Here is a 26,561-nt window from a genome sequence, read left to right on the forward strand (position 1 = left end):
GTGCCATTTTTTGATCAGAAAGGACATTGGTTCTGTAATTTAACTGGAGAATGCCACAGGCATGACCAAGTTGAAGAATTGCATCATGGCTGAGTAACTGCCACTGCTGCAAGATTAACGACTCTGTCACCCTTACGCTGAACTAGTCGAGCCTGTTGCAGACTGGCTTCAGGTAATGAGGACAAAGGGGGATACAGCCCTCCTCAGCTGAAGGGCAGAACAGAGCTGGAAGCCCTCATGAAGCTGCGCGGTGAATGTGCCAGCATTCTAGAAAGTAAGAAATTCATAATTGCTTTCTGCGTTCAAGACTGGCTTGCAGCACTAAGCAAAGGTTTGAGAGACCAATTCACCTTCCTTAGTAGCAGGGCTGTATTTTTATAGCCCTTTTTGCTTATATTAAAAAAAACAAAACCCACACCCAAAGTTTTCCATAAAGCAGACTGGGTGTATGTAAACCTTATTAATCTGTAGTGCTTGAAATCAGTTTGCACAGGCAGAGCACGGGCTAGCTCTGAACACACGCCCTGCCGCCACTTGCAGATGTTCAAGAAAGTCCCTGAGTGTAAGTGTTCGGTACAAGGGGGGGAGTATGTAGTACTTGGCATAGCAGGTCATGCAGTTATCTAGACACTAAGGTTTTTCAGAAGTGCTCTGTACAAAAGTAGGCCTCAGGGAGGAAAAAGAAGGGGAAAAGAACTAGGAATAATAAAAAAACCCTACTGAGAGGCCGTTACTGCTTTACTGCCGGAGTACAAGCAGCCATTAAACTTGCCATCTGGGTGTTACATTCTTAAAGCACAAGTACTAAGCTTTGTATTTCACATAAAAGACAACAGAAAATCACTAAGGCATAAAACAGTACAAGAGCTTGTGTGGTGGGGAGGAGTCGTCCTTTCGGTGAAAGACAGCTGACGGAAAAACCACAAAGGATAGAAGCAACTTTAAAAATGGTATTTCACACTCTTACAGACGCTGATTCACAATGAGTTAAATACAAAGATCCACTTGTGTATTTAACAAAACTACTTCCAAGTTGACGTTTCATATAACTGGAGTTAATACAGACACATCTACGAGCTGGGGAAGAGAGAAAGTGAGCAGCTGACAATACAGGTTTGTCGTTCAAATGGAAGTGTTCAGTTTGCGTAGCGGCTAACGACACACACCTTGATGAACATCCCCGTTTGAAAGTCAAGTTCAGGATCTTCCCTTCCCCAACACCACGCTTTGAGATCCCACCCCCACCGCAGCTGGCTGGAATCTCCCTCTGGGAACACCAAGAGGAAGGGGCACGTGCCAGGAGGAGCACCCAACTGACAGACCAAGTGCTTTCACCAGGCCGTGAGCGACACTGGCAGACACAGGGGACCAGCAGAGCCGCAGAACCGTCCCTTGCTGAGCGAGATGGGCTGTACGCCTCACGGGGATGCTCCATGCTACAGCCTGTTGGAAGGTCTGAAAGAGACTGGAGCCAGCCAGGGACCACCAGCAGGTGACACAGCTCACACTTATTCGCAGCCATAGACTAATGCTTTGCTCCATCCTTTTGCAGAGTTCAAAGGATGATTTTTATTCATTTTTTAAGAATGTACATAGCCTCGAATGTCTGGTATCCAGAATGCTGCATGCAGAGGTACTCCAAAACTCATAGGGAGATCTTTTCAGGGCTTGATACTGAACGTGTGAGATGTAATATCATTGGGGTATTGTAAAGACCCATAAACAGGAACATTCAATTGCACTTCCCGCCTGCCCCTCCTCCAACCAGTAGAGGAATTTGAGGAAGTGTTGCTGTTTGTTTGGTGTTTTTTTTTTCTCATAACACCTAAAATAACATCCCTAGTTATACCAGAACAGAGGGAAAGCAAAATCAGGACATTCAAAAATAGCTTTTTATCCTAATCAATACAGTAAAGCCAAAAAAACACTGAACACCTGCCTGTAGACAGACAAATACCATGAGGAAAAAGTAACATCCCTTCCTTAAAGCATAATGTAACATCTTGGGGTTACGTGACAGAGAAAAGGAATTGGTGATACATTTGCACCCAGACTGTTTAAAATAAACCTAATATTTGACACTATTTTGAGAGCTAGGTCTTTCATTAGCATAGCAGAGTATTTAGGCACTAGTTAGATACGCAAGAAGTATATCAAACCTTAAAGTATTAAATATCCACAAAAATATATGAAAGATTGGACTGGGTTCTACTTCTGTCCCTTTATTAGGTCAAAAGGTGAATGTGAGTGTGTCAGAATAAGCCAATGTCCTGCAGCTTATTACACACTAAATCAAAAATATAGAAAATAAATGATAATCCTATCCACTTACATAAAAAGGTAATTTTTAGAGTAAGTTTCCAGACTCGCACAAAATATGCAGAAAACTGCATACAATCAGTTTCTGTAAGAACAGCAGTTTCATGTAAAAGGTGGGTCAACCTGCTAGCCAGATCTACTTTACCAAAAGCTCTGGAAAATTGATGCTTGAATGCTGAGGGACCTGTCCTGCTGTCACTGAAGTGGTGAAATGCCCACCGCCACGAGGCTGAAGCCCTGGAGAAAGCCTCTCTCTGTCCCCCACCCACCTTTGCAAATCCCTCTGTGACAAGATACAGAAAAAGAATCTCTACTGGGGAGTAATGGTGATTTATAGGATTGTAACACGTAGAGTATCCAAAACTCAGTACGAGTGGATCAGGCAAGGCTGTTAAAATCATAGTTCAGTGTTCTCATCTGCAGTTGTCCTCCTCCTGGCCCAACCAAAGCTGAACAGCTGACTGAGGAGCTCTTCTGCAGCTACCTTGCTTGACCCAGCATCCTCCTCTCTCTCACTTTAAACCACTTGCAGTACTTCAAGCTCCTTCCCACCCCACCTCGTCTTTCTCCCACTCTTCTGCCACCCAGCCTGCTACAGAAGACTCCGAAATGCAGATGAGAGGAACTAAAACAGCACAGCAAGTGTAAACAGTTAGTAGGCCTGCCACATCTTTATTGCTACAGGTTTGGCAAAGGGGCAGTCTCCATCCTTGGGTGGAGTTTGAGGCAAAAGGCTAATAACGGTTAAGATAAAGAGTGATGAACAGCAAAATTAGGAAAAGCAGTCAACGTATTTCAGGGCTCTCGGAAAAACCTGTATCTGGAAGGTACTGAAAATATCTTGCACGTGAATGGTAGGCTTGCCTCTGACCCTGAAGTAGTGCTGTGCAGTGTGTGATGGTCCCGTCTGACCTACTGGCATGAATACAGTCGTTTTTCCTGCCCCTTGAAGGCTAAGGCTACTACACACAGCTACCATGACTTGTGGTGCAGTTCACAGAAGTCCTGCAACTAGGGTCACTCCTTGTGTAATGTTTGATGGAGGTGAAGGTAAAGTGGTTTCTTGGTCAACAGTTGCAATTTCTTCCTTTTAAAGTCAGTGGGTTTTTTGTACCTGTAACCACAAGAAAGTAAATTAATCCAAGTGCTAATGGCTGTGCAGGAACATGAAAGCATACTAGAAAGCTTGTCCCGTACAGATCTTGTTACTGTAATCTTTTAAATGCATCTGACGAGACTTACTGGAAGCAACAATAATGAGCAGATTCACAGGAAGAAACTCAAACCACTATTTTGTCTGGATTGTTATTTTAACAAAACAAAGATTTCAACTTTTAAATGAACGTAAGGTTTTTGTAAGGAGAATTCCCAATATAATACTCTGGATTGTAGAAGTACTTCCGAAGTACTCCAGCTAGCACAGACTAAGCACTCTTCCTAGAGATGCCCAGAATTGCAAGGGTCACCCCTCTTCCTGAGAAACCCCTCAAAAACCTCACTCAGACTTTCAGCCACACAGTGAGGGTAGGATGCACATTATAACCACCGCGGAACAACTGAGTATTCCCTTGGTATACTTAGAGCGGGGAAAAAACCAGTCACCCAACAATGCTTTGAAACGTTCATAGAATTCAATTGCCAATCAGTATCCCATGTCTCAAATCAGATTTCCTTTACAGAAGTTCTGTACCAAAAGACTGTGAGAGTTGATTTTTGGGTTTGTTGGTTTGTTTTGGTTTTTTTTTTCCTAATATAGCTGATCTGACACTCAAGCTGAGGTCAAAATTAAAATCACCCATACAGAATTTGTTAACTTCACACAGAATTTAGTTACAAACACCAGCATTTTGTCTGGAAATAGTCTGAGTTTTGAGAAAAGTCTCTAGCCATTTTATTTGCCTAAAAGCATTTTATCTTCCCTTCTTTATTAAAAATAGACAATTCCTTGTGGAAGTCAATCTAATGAGTCCAAGAAACCTTCCTTGATGCAACAAGGCGCACATTGTAACTGAAATCTAGTTCATCTCCTGTGTCATTGGCATCTATAATTGCAAGTCACTTACAGTTCTATAACAATTGCCCCAGGTTTAATTTCATCCATCTCCATGAAAGCAAAGCACTTGGTGCTAGTAAACCTCTTCTTAGGCTTGTAGTGTTTGAATTCAAAGAAAATAGCTGCACCTAGAGTGGAAAATGGTTTAATAGAGAAGTTAGCAATCACGGCCAAGAGTTATCTGAAAACTTATTTGCCGTTAAGATGCTCTACATACATTGGAGGGAATTATCTCCAACACTTTTCTTATTTACTCAAAAGCTATACCATGTTCTTACAACGCTCATCACACCCACAAGAGCTCGTACTCTTCACTCAATTATTCAGATCCAGGCAACAGTTTGTCAAATGACTAAGAAGGTGATAAAGCAGCTTGATACCTGTGTAGTAGAGCAGACTGATGCATTTTTATCTCTTTTCATTCCTCCCCTGTCTGCAAGTCATCACAACGACCGATTTGAAAGAGACAGGATGCAAAGGTCTATTTTTATCCCTGTCTGGATCTTGAGTCCTGCAGCAGCAGCTCAGGCACGGCCTGGTTATGAGATCAGGAGCCGCCCAGTGTCTACCCTCTCGAAGCTCCCGGGCCCCGTTTCAGGTCTCTGATACTACATACCTTTTGTTAGTTTTTCAATGTGTTTCTGAATCTCGATGTCCACATTGAAATGGACATACGTGTCCTCCTTCCTCAAAGCCACAGGAGTATCTTGCACAGGAGTCAGATCTATCCCATTCAAATCTGCAGGAAAGAAACAGCTAAGAACAGCAGAAACTTCTCAGGTTTTAAGGTACTGCTTTAAAAGAGTTATGAATCACTCCTAATCCTGCCACAAAAAGTTAATGCACACCTGGATTTATTTCCCTCTTAAGCTAAAAAAAAAAAAAAAAAAAAAAAAAAAAGGACAATCATGCCCCTTCAGAGTCAGTGAATTTTCTTTTTGATTGCAACATGAAAGCAGGTAAAGTTCTGACAATATTTACGATGAAAATTTTGAATTATCCCTCTTTTCATTTTTAAGAGCACATTTCTTTCTGCTGCCAGCAAAGGATTCCACACCCTCTGTAAGGAGGACTCCAGCAGGGCTTTGGCCCTTCAGCTGAACCAGCAGGAAGGGATACACACCAAAGGATATAAACCCCACACAGGGTCTGTGGGGCACAGCTTATACAAGCTATTTATGCCCTGCTTTGCTGCCTAGACTCAAAGTGCATTATTCCTCTTGGTTCTTCCACAGGCAGAGGCATGGTGGGCCCATGGGTTGGACTTCAGCTCTCAGCATCAGCCACTGGTTGTGCTGCTCAGGCGCAGCCACAACAGAAGATATTGTTTCTCACTAACCCTCCACTGTTTACACAGGTACATTTGTCCTCTTACTCTTTCTCCTTTCTTCAGTGATCCCTTTCCCTCAGGCAGAGCAAAGTTGCTAACGACATGGCCAAGATTACAAGTACAGAGCGCACACGTTGTGCCTGGGGTACAGGCTGGGGCCCTGCAGCGCCACTGATGGGCTTGGTCCAGGGAGCAGGCTGGGACCACCGATGTTGCATCAGGAAAAAAACCTCCCGCCAAACCTGCACAAGAGCAGCCTGGTATAGAACCAAGGAAAACATCTACTAAGTGTCTTCAGACTCCTCACAGGGACAAAATGACTTTTCAGAGTTACTTTTCCTCAGCAAAAATCTTGAGAAAAGAACCATAAAAAGTCACCATTAGCAGACTAGGTGATAGCCCGCCCCCCCCCCGAGTTTTTGATCCTATTTTCTACGTCATTACTTGGCAGCCACAAGTGGTAGGAATGGCAAATAGGAGCTTGCAAATTAGGAGCAAGCCTAATTGATAGAGCTTGCAAATAGAGCGCCACAGGTTAATGGAAAGACTTGTTGGGAAAGTAAGCCTAGCAATATAGTCTCCTTTAGCTCCAGAAAGGAAATGAGAGCTAGCTCTGAAGGCAAGCAGTAATAAGTTAAGACAGACAAACACTTCAGTGGCAAGGAACAATGAATGTTTGCTTTGCAAGTGCTGATTAAGTTCCAGGATACAACGTTAGAACCCCGCTAGGGCTGTTTTTTTCCTGTTGGCCAAGAGAAACTCAGCATGAAAGAATTAAATTTGATCAAACTCACATCCATCCAGCTAGCCTCACCACCAATGTCACCCACCCCTCAGCTTTCTGGCATACTAGAGGCAAAGAAAGATCCACAAGTGACTAGAGAAATGGGGCCTGAGGAATAGTTATACAATCTAATAATAATCCTGCAAACCTAAGGCAACATCATAAACAAAGAAACACTACATGTTTCCAAGAGCAAAAACACAAAAAGGTAGTTGTAGCAGCTAGGGAAGGCAAGAGTCATGCTCCAGCTTCCACCCCAACCAGGTGAACTCCTCAAAGATCCAGAGAGAAGTGGAAGTTTCCACCATTGAAAAAAATCATCACAGGAAGCAGGATTAGATAAAGCTTTCTATCTATGTATTTTGGGAGGTAACGCTTGAGAACATCACTGAGATTCAAGTGACATCCAATACTGTGACCCCTGCTTCTGCCAAAGAACTGGTCTCATGGGGGAAGCACCTGATCACACATCTAACAAGTATTTTATCCCTACGTTTGGTATCCAATTGCACATCTGAAAAGGTCATGTACACGGTCGCTAACACAACTGAAAATAACTAGAGGCTGTTGGCTCAGCTACAAATTTTTATATGATAAACAACAAAAAAATCATATACCTCAAAAGATTGTAAAGTTAAGCAGAAGTCAAGCAGGGCAGGTTAAGGATAAGCAGTTCTGATGACAGGGGCTTCCTGCTAAGAAATGCAAGAAGAGGAAGAGGCAGATGCTCCCACTAGAAAGAGTCCGAATACCAAAAATCTCAGCCTCAAGCAAAAGACATCAACCATGTTGTCACCTGAAACAGTGGGAAATCCTAACATTGCCTATCCTGGACTGACAGGGAGAGAGAGGTTCTTCCAGATTCACAGAGGCTCTCAGAGGGGGAGGCTGTTATCCCACCAGGCTTTGGCTGAAATATTTCGCTGCCAAGGCTAAAACATATTTTATATTTTATTTCACTTGCAAGCTTGGCTTCCCAGCTTCACACCCATTCCTTTAAGCCTTGGTAAGATGATCTTTGATTTACCAAAAATTAGCTTAATGACAGAGCAAGAATGGAGCCAGTGGGCTGTGGTTCACTGTCTCCAGAAAGCCCAGAGATCAATATGTGTTGGGGAGTACAAGCAGTCCAAACAGATCTGTACTTAAGAGTCAGCTGAAGAAGCTGGAACAGAGAAGTACAGTCTGCCAAGTCACTGATACTCAGCTCCCAGCATGGGGAAGGCACCTTGGAGTGCACAAACAAGCACGTCTCCTGCAGTGATTCACCTCCCGGTATCTCTCGAACACAGAATTTTTCCACCCTTGATTACAGCAGAATCCTTAAATCCACAACAGAAAATGCTAGTAACCAACAAATATTTTTTTCCCAGCAAGCTGGAAAATCAATACCACTTTCAGAAAACACGCTCCCTCCAAACTAGAAATGAGAAGCCAGGAACAGAAATCATTACCCTTTACACTGACTGTGATGTAAGGATCAATGCACTGCCCAGCATCTTTCAGACCAATTTTCTCTATGTTGATGGTGAGTAATGTCATCCCGGGTTCAGATGGCAATCTGGGTAATAAAGTACCTGGAAAGAGTAAAGTATATTATTAACCCTTTTTGTCATCTTACAGCAGAGGCCTTGCTTATCTCATCATCTCACATGGAAGATGCTGTTCTCCCTAGGGGGTTCAAAGCCCAAGGATTCATATCCCAACAGTAAAGAGCACTATGGGAAAGTCTGCGTGCACAGACACACAGCACCATTTGACAGATTTCAAAGCCCACACCAAAAAACCCCAGGACTGCCTTAAGTCGAATGAATTCATAAAAACCTAACGTCGTAAAAACAGGGAAGAGCTTTGTTAAAAGTGTTCTTTCTTGCTGTCATGCAGAATAACTCATTCATGGAACACACTTTATATCACTTTTGAGGATTAAATTTGGGAGGCTGGATTCAATCTGCAGTTGCAGGAAGTTCAGACACTTAATCAAGAGCTTCACCTCATTGAACACGACTTGGCTTTATGTTGAACATTTAGACTGGGAGAATAAGGAGGAAAATGGCATTGCTGCAAATCTCACTGGACATAAGGGAACCAGAAGAGAGAATCTTAATTATCTAAGTTCTACTGGCCTTTACTTGAATTAAAAAAAAAAAAAAAAGTAGTGTTTGCATCCTTCAAGTTCTCCTCTGCCTTAAGGAAGGCGTTCCCAGCTCTGTATCAAGAACATTTAGAATCAAAACTTTGTGGTCAGTGTAAATGAATCCTCACAGCGCTGAGGAAGACAGTGCAGCTGGCAAGAAATCCAAACTGTTCAAACCCACTGAAAGCCATGAGATTGTCATCAACAATGCAGTAGGTTTCTTCATGCTGATTTTTGTGAAAGAAGACAGGCTTCAAGCCTCTCTCCACCGTTAATTGAATAAGCACCAAGACAGAAAATGCTTAGACTCATCAGCAAGTTTGATTTAAAGTTTTGTTTGTCTAATGGGAAAAAAAAGTTATCCCAAGGCTTGAGATCTAAACAAAGTAACAGTTTCCTTTGGCAAGTCCAACATGGGTTTTCCTTGATACTTTTTTTCCCCTCTTGATCTGCTTGAGGAGCTGGAGAACCAAAGAGGTTTTGTCCTATGAGAGAGACTAGCTTTGCAAAAGGCAACTACGTATTCTGCTCTTAGAACCAGAGCCACAGCTTCAGCAAGATTTCATGAGCATTCCCGCACCCAGTCCCTCTTTTAGGACCATCAGCAAGACTTGAATTCCTATCTATGACGCGGTACGTTTCTGTACGTCCTGCCTTGGCTGCTAGCAGACTCATGACCTCCACGGTACCACATCCGCAGACACTTCACAACATATCATGGCAGAATTCGACCCACCATTCTGAAGTAATAGGACAGGCTTCTGACTACAGTGTGAGAAATGTTAAAAAGCAAACTTTAATATTAGAGAGCATCCATTTCTGCAAAGCAGCATATACATTCTAGTTAATCTTGCTGTCTCTCTTGAATAGACGTTCAAAGGTAGAGTTCTTATTTCAATCTAAATGAAAGTAGAAGCAAGCCCATGTTCTCTTTGGCACAAAACTTTGCTCTGTCATCTTTCGGTTGTCTCCTGTAACCTTCAGTTTTCCTATCCATCATGCAAAGGGACTGAGTGATGGATACTTGACAGAAAAGTCACCTGAAAGGTGCATCAAACTGGCATTTATTATAAAAATAGTGGCTTAAGGAAAATTATTCTGTTCTTGAAAAACACTTTCCAGAACGTGTGAAATTGCAGAGCTGCAATGAACAGAAAAGTCAAGCTCACTTCCAACAGGTAAGAGAACAGTAGGACAGATGGCCTCCAAGGAACACAGTTTCCTCCTTGCCTCAGCAGAAGCAACAGCCAAGCTGGCAATGGACTAAAGCAGCTGACTGTAACCTGTCTCATGTGAGCCACAACCACCCAAGCAGGTCTTTCGCTGAAGCCTCTGTACTCATTTCACACAGGAGCCATTAGCTGGCAGTAACCTCTCTACGGTTAGAGAGGTTCATCAGGGCTGGGCATCATGCTGCCAGTCTGCCACCACGGCTTGGGCCCATCAGCCTTCAGCAGGCTCACACAGGCTTTTCATCAGAAAACTGCCAGCCATTTCAGACAGAACCATAGGGCATCGTTGCCATTAAATAAGTGTCCTCCTGCAAGTGCATTTCAGACACACAAAGGTGAGCCAACCCAAAAGCTCACTGCAACCAAGACACAAGCGTTCAGTCTCTCTGTTCCCAAACTCCAATTCAGAGAAAGAGGAAAGAGTGACAAGTCTCCTGCTGGGTTCACAAATGGAAACAGTTCACAGGAGGATCCATTGCCAGCAGAGCACTGGAATAAAGAAGTACATAACCAGGAAAAAGGCAGAAAATCTTTGCTGTTAGAGGCAGCAAGCCATTGGTCCGTTCAGCTCCATACAGCACAGAAGTCTAACTACATAAATACTCTTTGTGTAAGATATGGACTAGACATGGACTAGATGATCCTTTGAGGTCCCTTCCAATCCCTAACATTCTATGATTCTGTGTGTGATTCTGTGATATCCCTTAAAACATGTGTTCCACTAAAGAAAATCTAGCTACACCTACCTTTGGCTACACTGCAAGTCAGAATGTCTTTACTAACACAGCAGGACTTCCAGAGAGCTATGTAAGGTGTGCCACCAAATACAACCTTCCTTTTTTCTGGTACTGAAGGCAAATGAACATCAACGCATAGATGCCTAGTACTATCATTGTTACCAAAGGCTGTATTTTGAGAGCTGAAACTAGGAGCTGAATGAAGAACATCACAGCTATGTGAATATGATCAAAGAAATAACTGTATATACTAAAAGGTTATCATACCTTCATTGGTTCCTGGGTTAGATGAATGGTGCAATGTGGTAACGATGAAGCCATGCATGTAGAAGACAAGACCATGATCAGTTAGACAATACAGTTATGCACTATGGATTAAAAGGCATATAGAAGTGAAGAGGGCAACACAGTTCTAGCAATTCAATATGCAAAGTCCACTTTACTTATAAGGCTCACCCCAGAAGGCTGCAAACTGCTTTTGTTTAAGCCTCATCACCCAGAGAAAGAGCAACAGATCTACCTTCAACCAGGTAAGAAGCAACACTAATTTATATTCACTGAGGAGACAAGATCTGTGTTCAAGTAGTACAAAACCATCTTAGGGGTTTAGATTATTGTAGCTATGGGGAAGTTTACCTTAACACACACACAAAAAAATAAATCAGAAAAGCCGGATATGCAGTTTATTAAGTAGATGACAACGTCAAATATCACTGAGTTCAGGAGTTGCTCCCATCTCCTCTTAAAAGCACGGTCTTACTGAGCAATACTTCTGTAAGAAAGTGTATGCCCCAAACCTTCCCCCTTTCTGATGTGGCTATCCTACTTCTTTAAAAATGATTTAACTGTAAACTCAACCTGTCCAGCAGCACCAACTTAGATTCGTTCTTAAGCACATATGGAGCTTCCATGTCCACTGTATGCATACAGCTCTACTGAGCTGCACAGAGGTAACCCTTGGCACCATAGTAATGGTCACGGCCTTATTGATTCACCACCACGCCAAGAGCTACTCAAGGTCTCTACGCTGTACTTTGGACAGACGGAATGCACCTTCGTAAGTGGATTATCATGGAGAATGACAAGGATCAAGATACTAAATGTCAGCAATAAAATATCACAATACATTATAGCCTATTTGTAAGCTTAGCATAAACAGCTGTAGACTGTGCATGTCTACATCAGTATAGCCTGCAGGCATCGTATTCAGTACCACATATTGGCTCAAATCTAAGGGCAGAGACGTGTTTTCTCCAGGCCTAAGAAACACAACACACCCCAGCTCTTTCGACCGTAAGTCCAGTACTAGTTTTCCTACTTGTTATCTCCTTCCTGAACTATGGAGTTTGCCAACCTGCTCTGAAACGAGAAACTTGTTTCTCTGCAAAGAAACTACACCAGGAATCAAAAGAACCTCTGTTGGAACATCCTACTCCTTTTCCAGTAAACTGTCAAAAGCTGAAGTTACAGGAAGACCTTCTCTAGAATCTGTAGGTATATCCAGTTCTACAAGTGATTTCACATGGACAAGGATTTAAGCTATCAAAAACCAAAGCCAGCTCCCCTCTTTATCCTCTCAGAGGTTGGCTTTAGTCTAAGCCATTGTCTCAGCAGATGATGCAACACAAAAATAACCAGCAACAACTCATCACATCTCTAGCAAGATGTGATGCTCTTTGCAGGAAAAACATGGCCACAATTTACATGTGAATGCACTTGAAACACTTCACGTGGTACAGTTAAAGTGCATGGAATGAAAATACTGAGTTTGAACAAGGAATAAAGAATAATTATTTGAGGTAGATGGTACCACCCTCACAGGTTATCCATATAGTTGTTTTGCAATAAGATATGGTTTGCTGAGAAAAAAAAAAATTCACTGGCCACCTTTGTGGCTCTCTAATACAGCATTGGAGTTTCATTAGCCTGTTGCTCCTCACCCAAACTTTTCAAATCACAGATGGAGAAGGGGGCTTCTCAGAGACAGAACTTACACATGCTACATATACTGGCATGGCAAGGCTAGTGCCCCTACCTGGAACTCTGGCAGGAAAAGAGTCTGGAGACCCTGCTCCAGCACCTCCTTCCTCATCATCCTCCTCAAACTCCAAGTGTTCCTCTTCTCCAGGTGCTAAAATCTTCCTGCAAAACATGAGAAAGAAGAATGAAACCAAAGACCATTCATCATCTGGCTTTCAACTCACAAGTCAGCATCTGAGTACAGAACAGAGGCAACATGCTTTAATATCATTTCATACTTCTTATTAACTGCTACCTGTATCTATAGACTCTGACAGAGATTGCAGGAGGTCAGCCCAGTAGAAAGCACAGAGTCTGAACACAAGAGACAATACTGGCAATTTCAGAGAGATGTAGAGTTTTACCAAGTCCTGATCTTACCAAAGGCACCGGCTTGATTTTTAGCAGTACCCAGACAAACTGAATTCAAAAGTTCTTTTATTAGCCAGTTCACTCAAAGCAGTACAGCAAGTAGGTGGCTCTGGAAATTCTAGTGTTTCAGATGTACACCAGGTCCCAGACTATGCTACCTTTCAGATACGTATCTGTACACGAAGTGGCCCAGTTCTCTCTTACCTGAGTGGGACAGGCTGAACATCAAAGGGGAACTCCTTATTGTAAGTGAGGATATTCTTTAAGACTGCAGATAAGGGAAAAAAGAATCCACATCCATAAACAAGCATTAATTCTACTACTTTGCACAGCTATGTCCATTCTTACAGCATCTTCACACACACACAAACAACAGTAACATTTAAAAAATAACCAGATCATATAAAAAAAAAAAAACAAACAAGCATCCTTCTCATCTAAAACATCAGTACAGTCCTGACCAGGGCTATATCCCTGTAACATTCAGACAGGCTAACTGCAACTCCAGTATATAATCACCACCACACTTACACAGATAGGGAAGATAAACATAGCAACAACCAAAAGCATCATAAGAAAAAGCTACAGACCCCCAGGATAATGGTAGCAGCCTTTGGTGGTTATTGAAAGGAGGGTGGTGCTGTTACTGGCATCAACACCAAACAGTCTGAAGTCTCCAGAACTGACACACTTAAACACACATGTGCTGCACATTCAGACAGCCACTGTGGGAGTCCAAGCACACTGGTAACAAGGGGGAGGTTGGTGGTGGTGGTGTTTTTTGGTTGGTTGGTTTTTTTTCTGCCCTCAGATGTCCGGGCAGATTGGCAAAATTCAGACGAGAGAGCAACATCTCAACATCAAACCTCAGAGGCACTGACTGTACTCTCCAGCATTCAGCTGAGAATGGCTTTGCCACTTGTATTGGAAACTTACTCAAGTTTTAGTAATCACAACTTTAGCTGTTATTTCCAAAAGCATTTAGGAGTAAAAGCAAAATTTCCAAAAGCATGCGAAAGAAATAGCATTTAATGACAGCTAAAGGGCCTAAATATTTACAAGAGAACACCTGCAGGGAGAGGCACTCTCCCACCAGACAATGAGTATCCCAGACTGAGTAGGGGTAGAGGAGGTTGAAAAACTGAGTCCTCTCACTGGCTCTCACTTTGCAATAAGCCCTCTCAGAGCACATTTTGGAAATCTCCCCTTAGGACTACTGAATGAGACCAAAACTGTTTTAAAATAGTGTTAAGATTACACAAATACCCAAAGGTACTTAAATACCAGTTCTGTTTAAGGAACCACTGCCAGGCCCCTCTGACTCTGCACACTTGAATTCAGCCAGTGTAGGAGAGTTTCCCTGTCTGTCTTCATATTCACATCACTCAGTGTGACCTCCATCATTAACTCACCAGACACCATCTGAATGCTACAATGAATGAAGAACCCCTCAGGGAAATTATAAGGAACCCAAAAAGTCTTCTCATTCTGTTTTTTTTTGGGGTTTTTTTTGGTTTTTTTTTGTTTGTGTGTTTTTTTTCTGATTTCTGTACCTCCACCTGAGAGGTTGGGTACTGCCTGATTCCAGCTGGACAGAATGCATAAATACAAAGAAAGCTTTAAGATGCCTTCAGAGATATGACAGACAAAACTGCTGCCAAGTCTCTCCTCTCCAAAGATGACTGCTCCGAGGAATCAGTAATGCAGATCTCAACATGGTGGTGAAGAATCACAGCCACTTCCCAACAGAAAAGCAGCTGATTAATAGCAGACGATCACCTTCCAGCAGAGCTGAGGTTCAGAAAAAGAAGGGGATTTTTATAACCCTCAGAATTCCCCAGCTCTTGGAAGAACGACATTGTATCAGACAGAAAGTGAAACTGCCCTAGGCAGAAAAATCTCAGTAAAGCGAGATCTCTTACAGATCACAGGCACATTATACAGAAGCAATAGAAGTTACAGTAGCTCTCCTCCCACCTTCCAAAGCTTGGTAAGCACTAGATTCCAATCTCTTCCCAGTAACCAGTTTCTCTCACTACGTGAATGAACATCCCCTGAAAAAAACTGTCTAGTAATTCATGTCAGTCATCACTAGAGGGCACAAAATACGACATCGATACAAAGACAGGAAAAAGGCACTTTTACAGCGCCCCAAATCTTGATGCTGCTTGGAGGCAGGGCTGAGCCTACACCCTCCTGCCACAGACCCACAGCCACGCACACGGGCCTTGGTACTAGGCGTGCCCACGGGAGTACCCTGCTTCCAGACGTCCTGGCGGTGCTGGTAACAAAGGCGATGCTGAATGTTCAGCTCTGAAACGCTTCTGGAAACACCATCCAGAATCTCTTGCCTTTCACAGCAGAAAGCTGTGGATCAAGTTTTTAAAAGGCCTTTGACTCTGCCTCATCACCAATAGCAAATAATTTTGCAATGTTGTGATACAGTGATTTACTAAAATGCTCCTTTAAACACCATCCGGATAAGAAGTGGATCTACAGCGCTCAGCCTGGTGAAACACTTATTCAAAGTCACTAAGAAAAAGCAAACCAATAAAACAGCAGTGCAACAACCACTCTTGGAGGAAAAGGAAAATCCTCTTTACACCTATCACAAGTGTGAGTTTCAGTTGTTTTAAATAAACTAGGTCATAGAAAAAAAACAATATGTTACAACAAACAGGAATCTCCCTTGCAATAATGCATGACACCCAAGCTTTAAGAGGATGGTTTGGGCTTTTTTGGTTTTTATTTTTAAAAATACACATCACTTCTGGGAGAAAGAGCATTTCCCCTCTGTGACACTGCTGATGAGAACACGATTCACAAAGTTCTCTACATATGTAACTAATGGGCAGATCCCTACATCATAGCCTGCATTTACATTGGTTTTCCAATAGAAATATTTTCCAAGTACTGTTCTGCAGGCTCACATACAGAAGCTGCCTTTTCTTTTGGGACATTGGACAAATTCACATGGATTTTATCAACAGTTGGCTCTCTCCTGAAAGATTTCAAAAGACATTATCAACATAAGCAGTAAGACCAGTACGCACTAACTTGGTAAAGACCACTGTCCATCTATAGATTTTTAGTGACAGCCTATATTTTTTTTTTTAAATAGACAACACAAAATAATTCAGGTATCAGGCTCCCCAGTACAATCCAGTATCTACTTCTCTTATAATACATATACACTGAGTCTGAAACTACTCACTTGGTGGCCAGAATGATCACACACAAACACAGGCACAGGGGATGTCCCAGCCTATCCATTTGTACTATGTATTATAACACCAGTATAAGCTTTCACAAGAATAGGATTTGTGAGACCCAGTGTGTTAGCAATGATTTCACACAGTGTTGTCTCAAAAGAACTATTTGTATGTATGGACCCTCCCGTAGCACAAAAGATTCAGTGACAAATCCTATAAATAAACAAAACCAGCCAACAGCTTCACTTTCCAAGCAGCGTGAAATGCAAGCTTAAGTAGGAAAAGTTAGAACTTGACAACACAAGGGCGTGTGGGGGAAGGTTAAATCCAAGGGCCTTGGTTGTTATAACAACACTCAAACCAAATTTCTCAGCCATTTTGACAGCTTCAGGCACAAAAGTAATTAAAACAAGCCAAATTGTGTGAATAGCTGTTTTCGTTCCACCCTAACAGAATGACTTGACCTAACAAAGGAATCGTTTCTTTGCATTGCCAGCCCAGACTTTTTTAGCTTTTTCTGGTGGAACGCAAGAGAATTGACAACACACAAATTAAACCACTTCATGGTATATTTTATGAAATGGCTGGTGTTGGCCTGATTAAGATTTACTCTATTCAAAGATATACTTAAAAACCACAAAACAAAGGCCCAATTCAGAGAGAAAGAGGCCAGAACAATCCAAGTCAGACAGCAGCATTAAGAACATCAATGTTCAATTGTTGTTGTAGAAGCACCCGTTCTCCTCCAAGGAAAATAACTCAGTGTCTTTGAAAACTGATGGCCATACACTCTCTCAGTTTTAATATAGTTGCTTGTTGTATGAAGTGTGGGCTGACTGCACTTCACACTGTTGAACAGTTTTGTTTGACAGCTAAAAATCAATTCTCTGATGAAGGGCAAGATAAGCAACAAGACTGCTGCACCATAATTGAAATTTTGGTTTTTAAGAAAAGGAGGCATTTCTAGGGAAGCTTTAATTCTGTTGGCAGAATGTAAATTCTGACTAAACCTTTCAATAGTAACTTCCTTTGATTTGTAGAGCAGTTTGGTCAATTAAAACTGATTCCTCTCCCTCTTCCACCATACAGTCACTCACAGGGCATTTGCACAATAGAGTCTAAAATCCACAGTCATTAAATGACTATATTTTAAATACTTTCTAAACAGGAAGCAGGAGTATCTATACAAAATAATCCCAAATCAGAGGATGCAGAGGCCAGATATCCTATACGCAGATTGAGAAAGACCTAATACCTCCAATACATAGTTAAACCCTTTCCTGAGTTATGGTCTTACAGACCTAGCAGTCTTGCAACATACCTTCACTTTGCGTTTTCAGGGAACAGTTTAAAAACATTTAGACTCTGAGTTTTGGTAAAGACATTTGGAACCTCAATTCAACACCCTGCTTCTTGACAAGCTTCCCTGTAGGATCCTGTCCTGGTTACTGAGAGAATGAGAGTGCAGAGAAGCTCAGCTTATTCATGAAGTGGAAACACTTGCCTGCCCATCATGTTTATCCCCAACATTCCCCTTAATGATATAACTGTGACGGGAGTAAAATAAAACCAGCTTTTGCCAACATGAAAGCAGCTCTTCCACATTTCCTGTTCCCCAAGAATAGCAGAAACGTTAGCATTCAGGATAATATCGCTCAGCTGTGGAAGCTCTGATCAGAAGGATGCTTTGAGAATAAAGCAGCCAGTGTTACGGGAAGGAAAACGTAGCAGATAAATAGATACTTCCTACATGAAAAAGTTATTTCTGGATTGACATACCAACAGCTGACCCAGGATCAGTTGGGAAAAAACAACATCACACAAAACTCTTCAAAGACTGACTCACATCCTCACTTTGACTCTTAACTTCGTTCGTCTGCTAGCATTATGGTGGTAGGTGACAGGTGATTGGCTGCCATGAGCACAAGTTAAATATTTTCAGAAGAAAAAATAAATTTCATGCTGCAAGGAGGAAGACCACAAAGCACTGAAATTCAGTGCAAAGAAGAAATGGGCAGGTAAATTTTCCAACTGATTATATACTCTACTGCTGATACCTTAAATTACTGTTTTGTGCAAAAATTAGCAGCACCCAAACAATTACTTACCGAGAATAAAGACAAATACATTATCTGAAACTTTACGACTACTATACTTTGAAGTTACCCACATTACATTCCCTAATACACATCAAGTTTTGTCTACGTGGTAACAGATACTTGGAAGAGCCACCCAAAACCAGCATTACTGTCAAACCACACTGTGCTCAGTCAGCATTCATGCTGCTGTCATATTTTCCACTGCAATGATAAATGTCACTCACTTAAAATGCAAAGATACTACTTACTTGGTTCCAACTTCTTCAGATCCTCAAGCTTAAAATCATTCTGCGATTGGGTGGACTAGGACATTACAAAGAAAGAGTCAGAACTTAGTATGCAGCTTCCCCTCAGACAGAGCTACCACATCTTAGAACAAGCATGCAAGGTGCTTCCTTTGTTCAAGCATACCAAGTTACTTCAAAGCTACACCCCGAAAAAACACAAACAAAATCTACTCAACAGAGGCTAGTTTCACAGGTGAGACCGAAAGTATGTTACTACTCATTTACTGAGAACAAACTGATCCCGTGTTCCAAGCTCTAATGCAAGATAAACATTTTTAAAGCAACTAGTTGGTCTTTCATACTTACTACGCACAGGAACATTAAGACAGAGAGAATTGTTTTAATTCTTCCTCAGTCGAGTTGTGCTGCAGCAAGATCAGCTGTAAGACTGCACTGCAAAGCGATGCTCCAACACGAGCATGCACAGTTCAAGACGTACGTCCAATATTGTAATACTGGCAGAAACTACAGTACACAGGATGAGATTGACAAAACGCTCGGCTAAGAGCTCACTGCAAAGGAAAGAGGGATTCCCCATCGCTCCTTTCTCCAACTCTGATGATACAGTTTCCTCATCTGGCCGTAGCACACGTCTGCTTCTCAGTAAGCCTATTTGACTTACTGACTCAACAGAAGTTTTCGATTTTTTTTTTATTCTGAGGTAGTTCACCAACAGTTTGGCAAGCTGAACTAGCCTATTCTGAGATGACAAGTGGCAGAGCTGGCATAAGAAAAGTGGTACAAATGAGAGGATTGACATTGGACATCCTCTTTTAGGCAGAGGATCAGGTAGGTCTTACCTATTATGTCATTACACCCTTGGCACCTTTTAAGATTACCCATTGTTTTCAACATTTCACTAAGGCCCAACAGTTTTTTTTTTTCTTTATTTTTCCCAACTGTCAACAGGGACCTTCTGCAAGACTACAGAAGGACAGTAAAGCAGCTATACCCATACTGCTAGAAGAATGGGAAAAGATGACTGCGCTCACTAGCTGCTTTAATCTCTGCTAAGAAACCATAACAAAACTGCAGCAAGTAAAACACTCCCCAAAGTGAAGTGGATGAGGAGTTCTAGTACCCTCACACGAGGCTATAAAATCCTTGAGTTACTGCTGAGGAACCAACAGCAACGAAGGCTGTTCTTGCAAGACATCATCTTTTCAATTTGGCAGGTTATGACACTGCTGCATCTTCTGCTGTTGCTCTGAGACATGACTTGACCCACGATGCTGTCCCCCAATGGGACTTGTCTGACCTTGTCACAAAATCACAGGAACTCAGAACAAGTGCATCGCTGTTCAAACACCCCAAAATAGAAAGACAGGTAGAGCTAACCAAACAATTCTTCAAATGCTGCACAGCCTTGAGACTGGTCAACCCTCACTTCATTAGCCCAGCACCTGCATGCTGCCCAAATTGTCACTATATCCCAGCCTCTCAGACTATCAAAGGCAGCACAATGGAGCTGCTGCACCTTGTACAGCAACACGAAGTACTCCTGAGCGCTGCTGTTAGTAACTCGATGCAAAATTTGCCTGTTACCACTCCTTGGTAAAGAGGTGATCCAGCAAACCAAACTTTGCTTCAGCTGATTCATCCCTCCCCTGTCCACACTCTTTTGGAAATTTCTCTCACTTTCCTTTTGTTTTGGGGATAAGATTGTGCTGAGAGAAAAAGAAATTAACTTCCATGACATCTACCTTCAGTCTAGAAAAAAGCCCAAAGAGTAGCTTCTAAATCATTATTTTCACACACTTGCCTACAGCACTGCTGGTTTTCACGACTGCTACAAAGTCATTTTTATTCTACGCACACATTATTCCTCAGACTCTATTATGATTTGTGAAGCAGCTGAATTAGCACAAGGGTCACTCCAGGGACCTTTTTACCCTTGCACACAGGTTAGGAAGACAAGCTAATCAATCCTGAAGGAGCAAAACAAGGCAAAGAACCAAAGACACAAGATCTGCAGTTAAATTCCTGTACAAACCCTCATACATGCTCATATAAGCACTTAAAGGTTTTTAAGGCAGCCACCTGAGGCATCATGTTGACAACCTGGAAAGACCAAGTGTTCAAGAGTTTATTCATTCTGTTTTCAGAAGTTTTGGCTATGACTGAAGACACTAAACCAGCTTTAAAAAGCTCTACAGTTACTTCTCACTAAAGTATGAAGTCACATGGGAAAAAGAACTATACCTGTAAGGCTGCACTTCTCAGTTCCAAACATGTTGCAATTTTAGCTATGGTTTTCTGAAAGGAAAAAAAAAAAAAAGAAGTTACTTAATTTAATTCTGAAATTATATTCTTTCATATTCACTTTTAAAAAATATAAATATGAATAATTGTTTTTTCTTGCTAAGTTTTCAGCTCTATTATTCAGTACCAGATCATTCAGCATCAAAACCTTTTTTATACATAAACAAGATTTTCTGAAGGCACAATAGATGAAACAGACTTCTGTCACTTAACATCCCTCCCACAGCTCATCAACACAGATGGGAGTTATTCACTCAGCAGAAGCTGTAATAATGCCTACCACATCGTAAATTGTTTATAAACTCAACTGCTCTGAAGTGATAAGGGAGAGAAAGAAAAAAATCCAAACCAACCAGTACATTACCTCTGAGAACTTGAGTGGTTTGTTCTAATTTGCCCTTTTAGGAGTTATGTCTACAGTTCCTCTATCGGGCTTAAAACCTCAGCAGACCAAGTCAGCCCTCCTCAGAAGTTACAAAAGCCCAGTAGCTCAGCACCGAAAAAACACAGTCCACTTTTGTGGGTTTTAGCGGGAGACAAAGTATAAAGGCAGTTTATTTTCCTAACTTTCTATTTTTGTAATTTTAAGACATTTAAACTCTGAGTGCAGCATGAAATACATTCTTTGATTCAAACTTGTCAGCTATTTAAAACATCCCTGAGCAGAACTGTGAAGTAATATCTCTTTTTCATTCAAAAATGTAGAAGAGAAGGAAGGGCTTCAAAATAGCCCATTACTAGCAGTCTTCCTTTGAAGACAGCGCTACTTAAGCTTTTATGTCCCACAAAGTAAGAAGCTCGAGCAACAGTTTCTATTACTACCAGCTGAAAAAAAATCAAGAGGAGTTCAGGCTTCTGAAACTGACATCAAGTGGACACAACTGCATGGTGTATTTTACTTTGCTTGACAATCAAAAGTTTGTTCATTAACTAAAAGGTTTTAGTGAATAAAAACTAAGTCTATCTACAGAGATAAGGGCCAAATATTATTCAAAATGCTCTGTGGAACATTTACAGGGCAAGAAAAACAGCAACAACGAAGCTATAAAGAAAGGCAGGTTATTTTCAAAGTGAGATTTCCCCTCAGAAGGAAGATAAAAAGTTAAAATACGCACCTGTAACTCATTGTCTCCTTTTAAACCAGGCAGTATAAAAACAGCTCCCCCCAAGCTGGATGCAAGGGAAGGAAAAAGATTTCCTGGAGCACAACTCTAGCACCAAAGAACTTCAAGAGCATGGGCATTTGGCAAGTTACACGGTATCAGTCAAAAGCCAAAACTTCTCTTTAAAGGAGGGTTACATTTTAGGGCTCCAAGAGGTTTGTAGCAGCAGATAAAAACAGGGCATGATTTCACATCTGCCTTCTCCACTCATCTGCTTGGACTCTCCTACAGTCAGAACTGCTTCTCAGTCAGCTCCTGGGCCACCACTAGTTTCAACTGGCTGAGCTAAAAGCTAAGTGTCTCCATTTTCAGTTCACCTTATGAGTTCAGGAGCCGAACCATAAGCAGATCAGACATCAATACCTCAAGGGCAGAGCCAACAGATGGAGCACGTAAAAGCCTCAGATACCAGCTGGGGAGAAATGGCTTTGAAAGCTTTGAGTCTGTGGTGGCAGATGAAAATCAGATATCTCCTCTCATCTTAAACACTCTGTTACAACACAGCATTAGCCCAGACTTTACATCCTTATAGTTTATATTTCTGCCCACTCTAAGGAGGTCATAAAAAAATTCAATTCTTTTGAGCACCTTCCAAGAAACTAGCAAGTGATGTGTATCAACACAGGACACACATTGTTTTCTTCTTCGCCTAGGATGCAGCATGTGCCGCAGTGTGCTGTTTGGGAATTTTTAATATACAGCAATGTGACTATATGCTTGCGTGCAACGGAGCAGAGTAAAAAATATTACAACTCCATTTCTGTGGAGGTTCATTTTGTGGTCTAGGTCCAGACAACAAAATTCTACCTCTCTGAAATAAATTCTGCTACATAACAGAGATCCATGGCTGGATCTGCAGCATAGCTCAAAAAAATACAGGTTTTTGAAAAAGAAAAGAGTACACACAGTCCTGGATTCATTTTGACACTTTCAGACCCACACTCCATACATGAGTGTTGTGGATTTACATGTACCTTCAGGCTGGATGGGAGAACACCAGGTAGTACTACAGAAGCAGATTCTTAGTCCCTAGGGTGAGAACGTGCTACATCCATCTAATCAGCTGCAGTGTAACAAAAGGAATTAATTTTTGTATTTGAGAATATCTGGAAAGACACATTTGCAAAGGTAGAATCTTAAAGAGGAAGGTGTGAAGTAACGGGTAAAAGAAAGGAATCCAGAGGTTGCCTAGGGAAGGGAGGGGAAGTCTCTTGAGGCTTGACTGCAGCTCTAACATTAGCAAAAACTCAGCTGTTCTCATGGTTTGGGTGTTGACTGCTGAGCAAAGAGCATGCCCGTTCCACGTTAGATCAAAACCCCTCTGACTGCACCACAGAAAGAGGGCTACAAGTCTGCAGCGTGCCAGCACACAGTCTCCGTGCCCCACCATGGAATCAGAACACAAACAGATTTTCACATGGCTCTTCCGCTCCTGGTCTCACATGCAGAGCAGTAAGCCCACACCATAAAAGAGGTCTCAAGATGCACTGCTCAACCCCCATCTCCTTTGTGAATTCACCAACAATCTCAGCAACACCCCTGTTCCCTATCCTGCATTCATAACTGCATTCTTAAAACTGCCTGAACTAGGTACCTCCTAACAGGACAAAGAGCAACACAAAATGTGCGTCCTCTGGCTCCTAGGGGCTGAAGAGCAATAATGACTCTAGAAACAGATTAATTGAAGAGAGTTTGGGAGTCTTAGGACAGTAAAGAATAGGTTTTATATGGAATCTATTGAAATATGGCAAGCTCCCAGCAGGCATTATTCATAACTATTTTTTTAAGGGACCACACCCAACTCGAAAGTTAAAAATGCAGCTAAACACTGCTATCGTTTTCAGCTGCAACTATCCCATGCAAAGGCTCCTTTTCGCAGCAGGGAAAACATTCTGCATCTCTTTAGAAAGACTGAAGCCGTAATTAACTTTGCTAGTTTAAAAGAGTTAAGATTCAGCTTCATGTAAACTCGTGATTAGAAAGGGAAAAAGTCAGTTGATCTCGTAGTCAAGGTTTCTTCAGTGCAGTTGTGTGAGTAATGACTGTGCTAACTGTAATGCAGTCGAAGATGTTTGCATAAAAACAGAGCCAGCGCAGAGTTTGGCTTTAGAGAGAGGTCTAGGCTGTTAGGAGACCAGTAGTTTAATGAATCATGCTAAGACCGTTCAACAGTGCTCTTATTTCAGCAAGTTACCATTGCATAAAAAAAAGCATGGTTTTCTAATACTGCAGAAAACTCAGCAGCCTTGCACAAAACCAGCTACACGAGAAGCAACAACTGTGGTTAGAAGAGGGCTTTAAAGGTCAAACTTATTGCACAGAGAACCGAGTGAGAGTAACTATAGCTGGAAGCAAGCTGACAACTATGGCCAAACCTCGCTGGAACAATTCACGTAGCATAACAGAGTGGTTGATCATCAACAAAGATGGGATTTTTAGAGAATTAAGATAAAATAAAGAACAGCAAGATGTAGATGTTAAGACTGAGGTAAATCCACCAGTAACTGTATCTGTTAATATTCTATACACGCAACTTCTAGGTGATGAAATCATTGCATAGCCTTCTTAAAGCTGTGCCAAGGTGACTAGATTTAAACATGACTTGTTGTTTACAGTATTTATCTGCAGAGAAATTCTTCAACAAGTCACAACCGTTAATGAAGATTCGAGCACTGTCAAGCCAGAGCCTTCCCTAAGGACTAGAACTCCAGAATTACATCCAGCAGTAGATATAAGATGAAAACCCCCCAGAAGCTGAAATTCCAGGAATGAACAGCAAATTCTGGAGACTAATCTGCCCTATCAAGGGAAATAGCACACAGCATTTCAGAACAGACTCTTCGGATCAAGAGCAAAACCACAAGATACGAATATTTAAAAAGTCTGAATTCTTACCACAAACAATACATTTATTGTAAGATAAATGATAACTGGCTCATTATGCCTAGGGAAGAAATTGGTGGTATCTGTCAAGTGTTATTAGATTAACAGATTGTATGATTACATTAGCAAGTAACACGCCATCAGTTACGGTGTGGCCGTATCTGCACTGTCACACCACCTGTGATGCGTGAAATAAACCCAAACACGGTTAAAGTTTATACAGACAGATGGGGCTGAGGATTTGAATTTAGCCTTGTCCTTTCCCTGTAGAGCCAGTAGTTTTCCTTCAGTACAGAGGAATCGCTGCTGAAATCCATCTTCCCCGCAAAACATGTTGTGTAAGAAACAATGACAGCCTCACAGTAATTCTCAGCCGTAGGTATGGTCCTTTGGAAAAAAGCTAACTGTAAATCTACAGACTGGAATGAGGGTAGATCAAGCAATGGGAAATCATAGGTAGCTTCACAGCCTTGCCTTCTCCAATCTATGAACTTCTGTGCACAGCCTTGAACAGTACGATCAGATAAGCAACCCCTGAAGTTTACATATTGTTCTACATTCAAAAAAATAAAGAGGTGGCTCTTATATGACATATGGAACCTCAGAAAGACAAAATATAGGAGAAAGAGACTTTCCAGAACCAGAAGGAAGTAGCATGGTGGTGGACGCATTGGCAGGAACTTAGTTGAGCAAAAGTAGCTGGTTTGGCATGAAGAGTTTTTTGAAGGGTGGTGAGAGAGAAGATACACTTCTGTTTAACCAAACTGCTTGAAAACCCAGAAGTGTGCTGAACGCTACTCCTATATGACAAGTGAATGATACTAGCGACGACACTAATTGTTCGTGATCACTACATCGTACTGGCCAAGCTCCTGTAGAAACAGGGAAGACCAGAATAGCAAGGAGCTTAATACCAGGCTAAAGGATTTTGCTGTACAGAGTTTTAAGTGCTTCTTTCAAAGCAACAGCAAGACTCTTCTTTTTGTTGTGACTAGCATTACCCATGGTAGTGGAGGGAAAGAGAACGTTCCCCAAGAAAATGTTGGGAAATTCAGCTGTGTAGGAGGCTAATGAATTAGGCACCACCATTTGATAACCAGACTCAAAGCTTCAGTGCACCAGCCTCTTGCTGATCTGCAAAAAAAAGGAAGTGATGTAAATGCCAACCTCTTTCGTAAGTTATATCAGTTCAGAAACAGGTATCATTCTGCAAGGATTCAAAACAGCCACTCCTTATTTTTTCTTTTCAGAAGACTGTTGCCTTAAGACATGATTGCAGTTATGAATCTAACATCTGAGGCCAGTTATCTCTGCTTCCTGAGCCCCTCAGGCCTTCCTCATGGCTGACCTCACTCACTTCCACAATCTGGTCCAGGGTCCTTTCCATGAGATTCAGGGAACATCTGGAAGCAAAGCCCTGCATGGTTCTGGTTCCCATACTCACAGGAGATGGTGCCTCCAGAAGTGAGATTAACAGCTTTGCCTTCATAAAGTAACCATATTTCCAAAAGTATCCACAAAGGGGAAACATGCAGTAAAGATGACTATAGCTGAAAACGATGGGGAAAGCTACCAGCAAGGGATAGAGAGCAGAAGCAATCAAAGAGTAAACAGCTGCCCAACATTAACAAGGCTCCTGAGCCTTCAGGTCAGAAAAGGTAGAACCAATCCT

The 26,561-nt window shown here is 41.8% G+C and overlaps 1 protein-coding gene across 4 annotated transcripts in view; it reads right to left on the reverse strand.

Moving 5' to 3' along the window:
- Positions 1 to 1,805: 1,805 nt before the first annotated feature.
- The window catches only part of AIDA (axin interactor, dorsalization associated), a 29,617-nt gene continuing 4,861 nt past the window's right edge, over positions 1,806 to 26,561 (reverse strand). The window contains exons 3-11 of one of the 4 annotated variants that reach the window (XM_086629675.1): positions 20,784 to 20,837; positions 18,543 to 18,597; positions 13,188 to 13,251; positions 12,628 to 12,734; positions 10,860 to 10,871; positions 7,941 to 8,063; positions 4,989 to 5,111; positions 4,383 to 4,500; positions 1,806 to 3,433 (exon numbers count right to left, since the gene is read on the reverse strand). In XM_086629675.1, the coding sequence (XP_086485801.1) occupies positions 3,337 to 3,433; positions 4,383 to 4,500; positions 4,989 to 5,111; positions 7,941 to 8,063; positions 10,860 to 10,871; positions 12,628 to 12,734; positions 13,188 to 13,251; positions 18,543 to 18,597; positions 20,784 to 20,837 (753 nt within the window). In that variant the 3' untranslated portion in view covers positions 1,806 to 3,336. Of the gene's footprint in view, positions 3,434 to 4,382; positions 4,501 to 4,988; positions 5,112 to 7,940; positions 8,064 to 10,859; positions 10,872 to 12,615; positions 12,735 to 13,187; positions 13,272 to 18,535; positions 18,598 to 20,783; positions 20,838 to 26,561 lie in introns of all 4 variants that reach the window. The other 3 variants (XM_086629689.1, XM_086629684.1, XM_086629669.1) reach the window with 3 other exon arrangements.

Source organism: Tauraco erythrolophus, chromosome 2 (assembly GCF_009769465.1).
Source record: "Tauraco erythrolophus isolate bTauEry1 chromosome 2, bTauEry1.pri, whole genome shotgun sequence".
NCBI lineage: Eukaryota > Metazoa > Chordata > Aves > Musophagiformes > Musophagidae > Tauraco > Tauraco erythrolophus.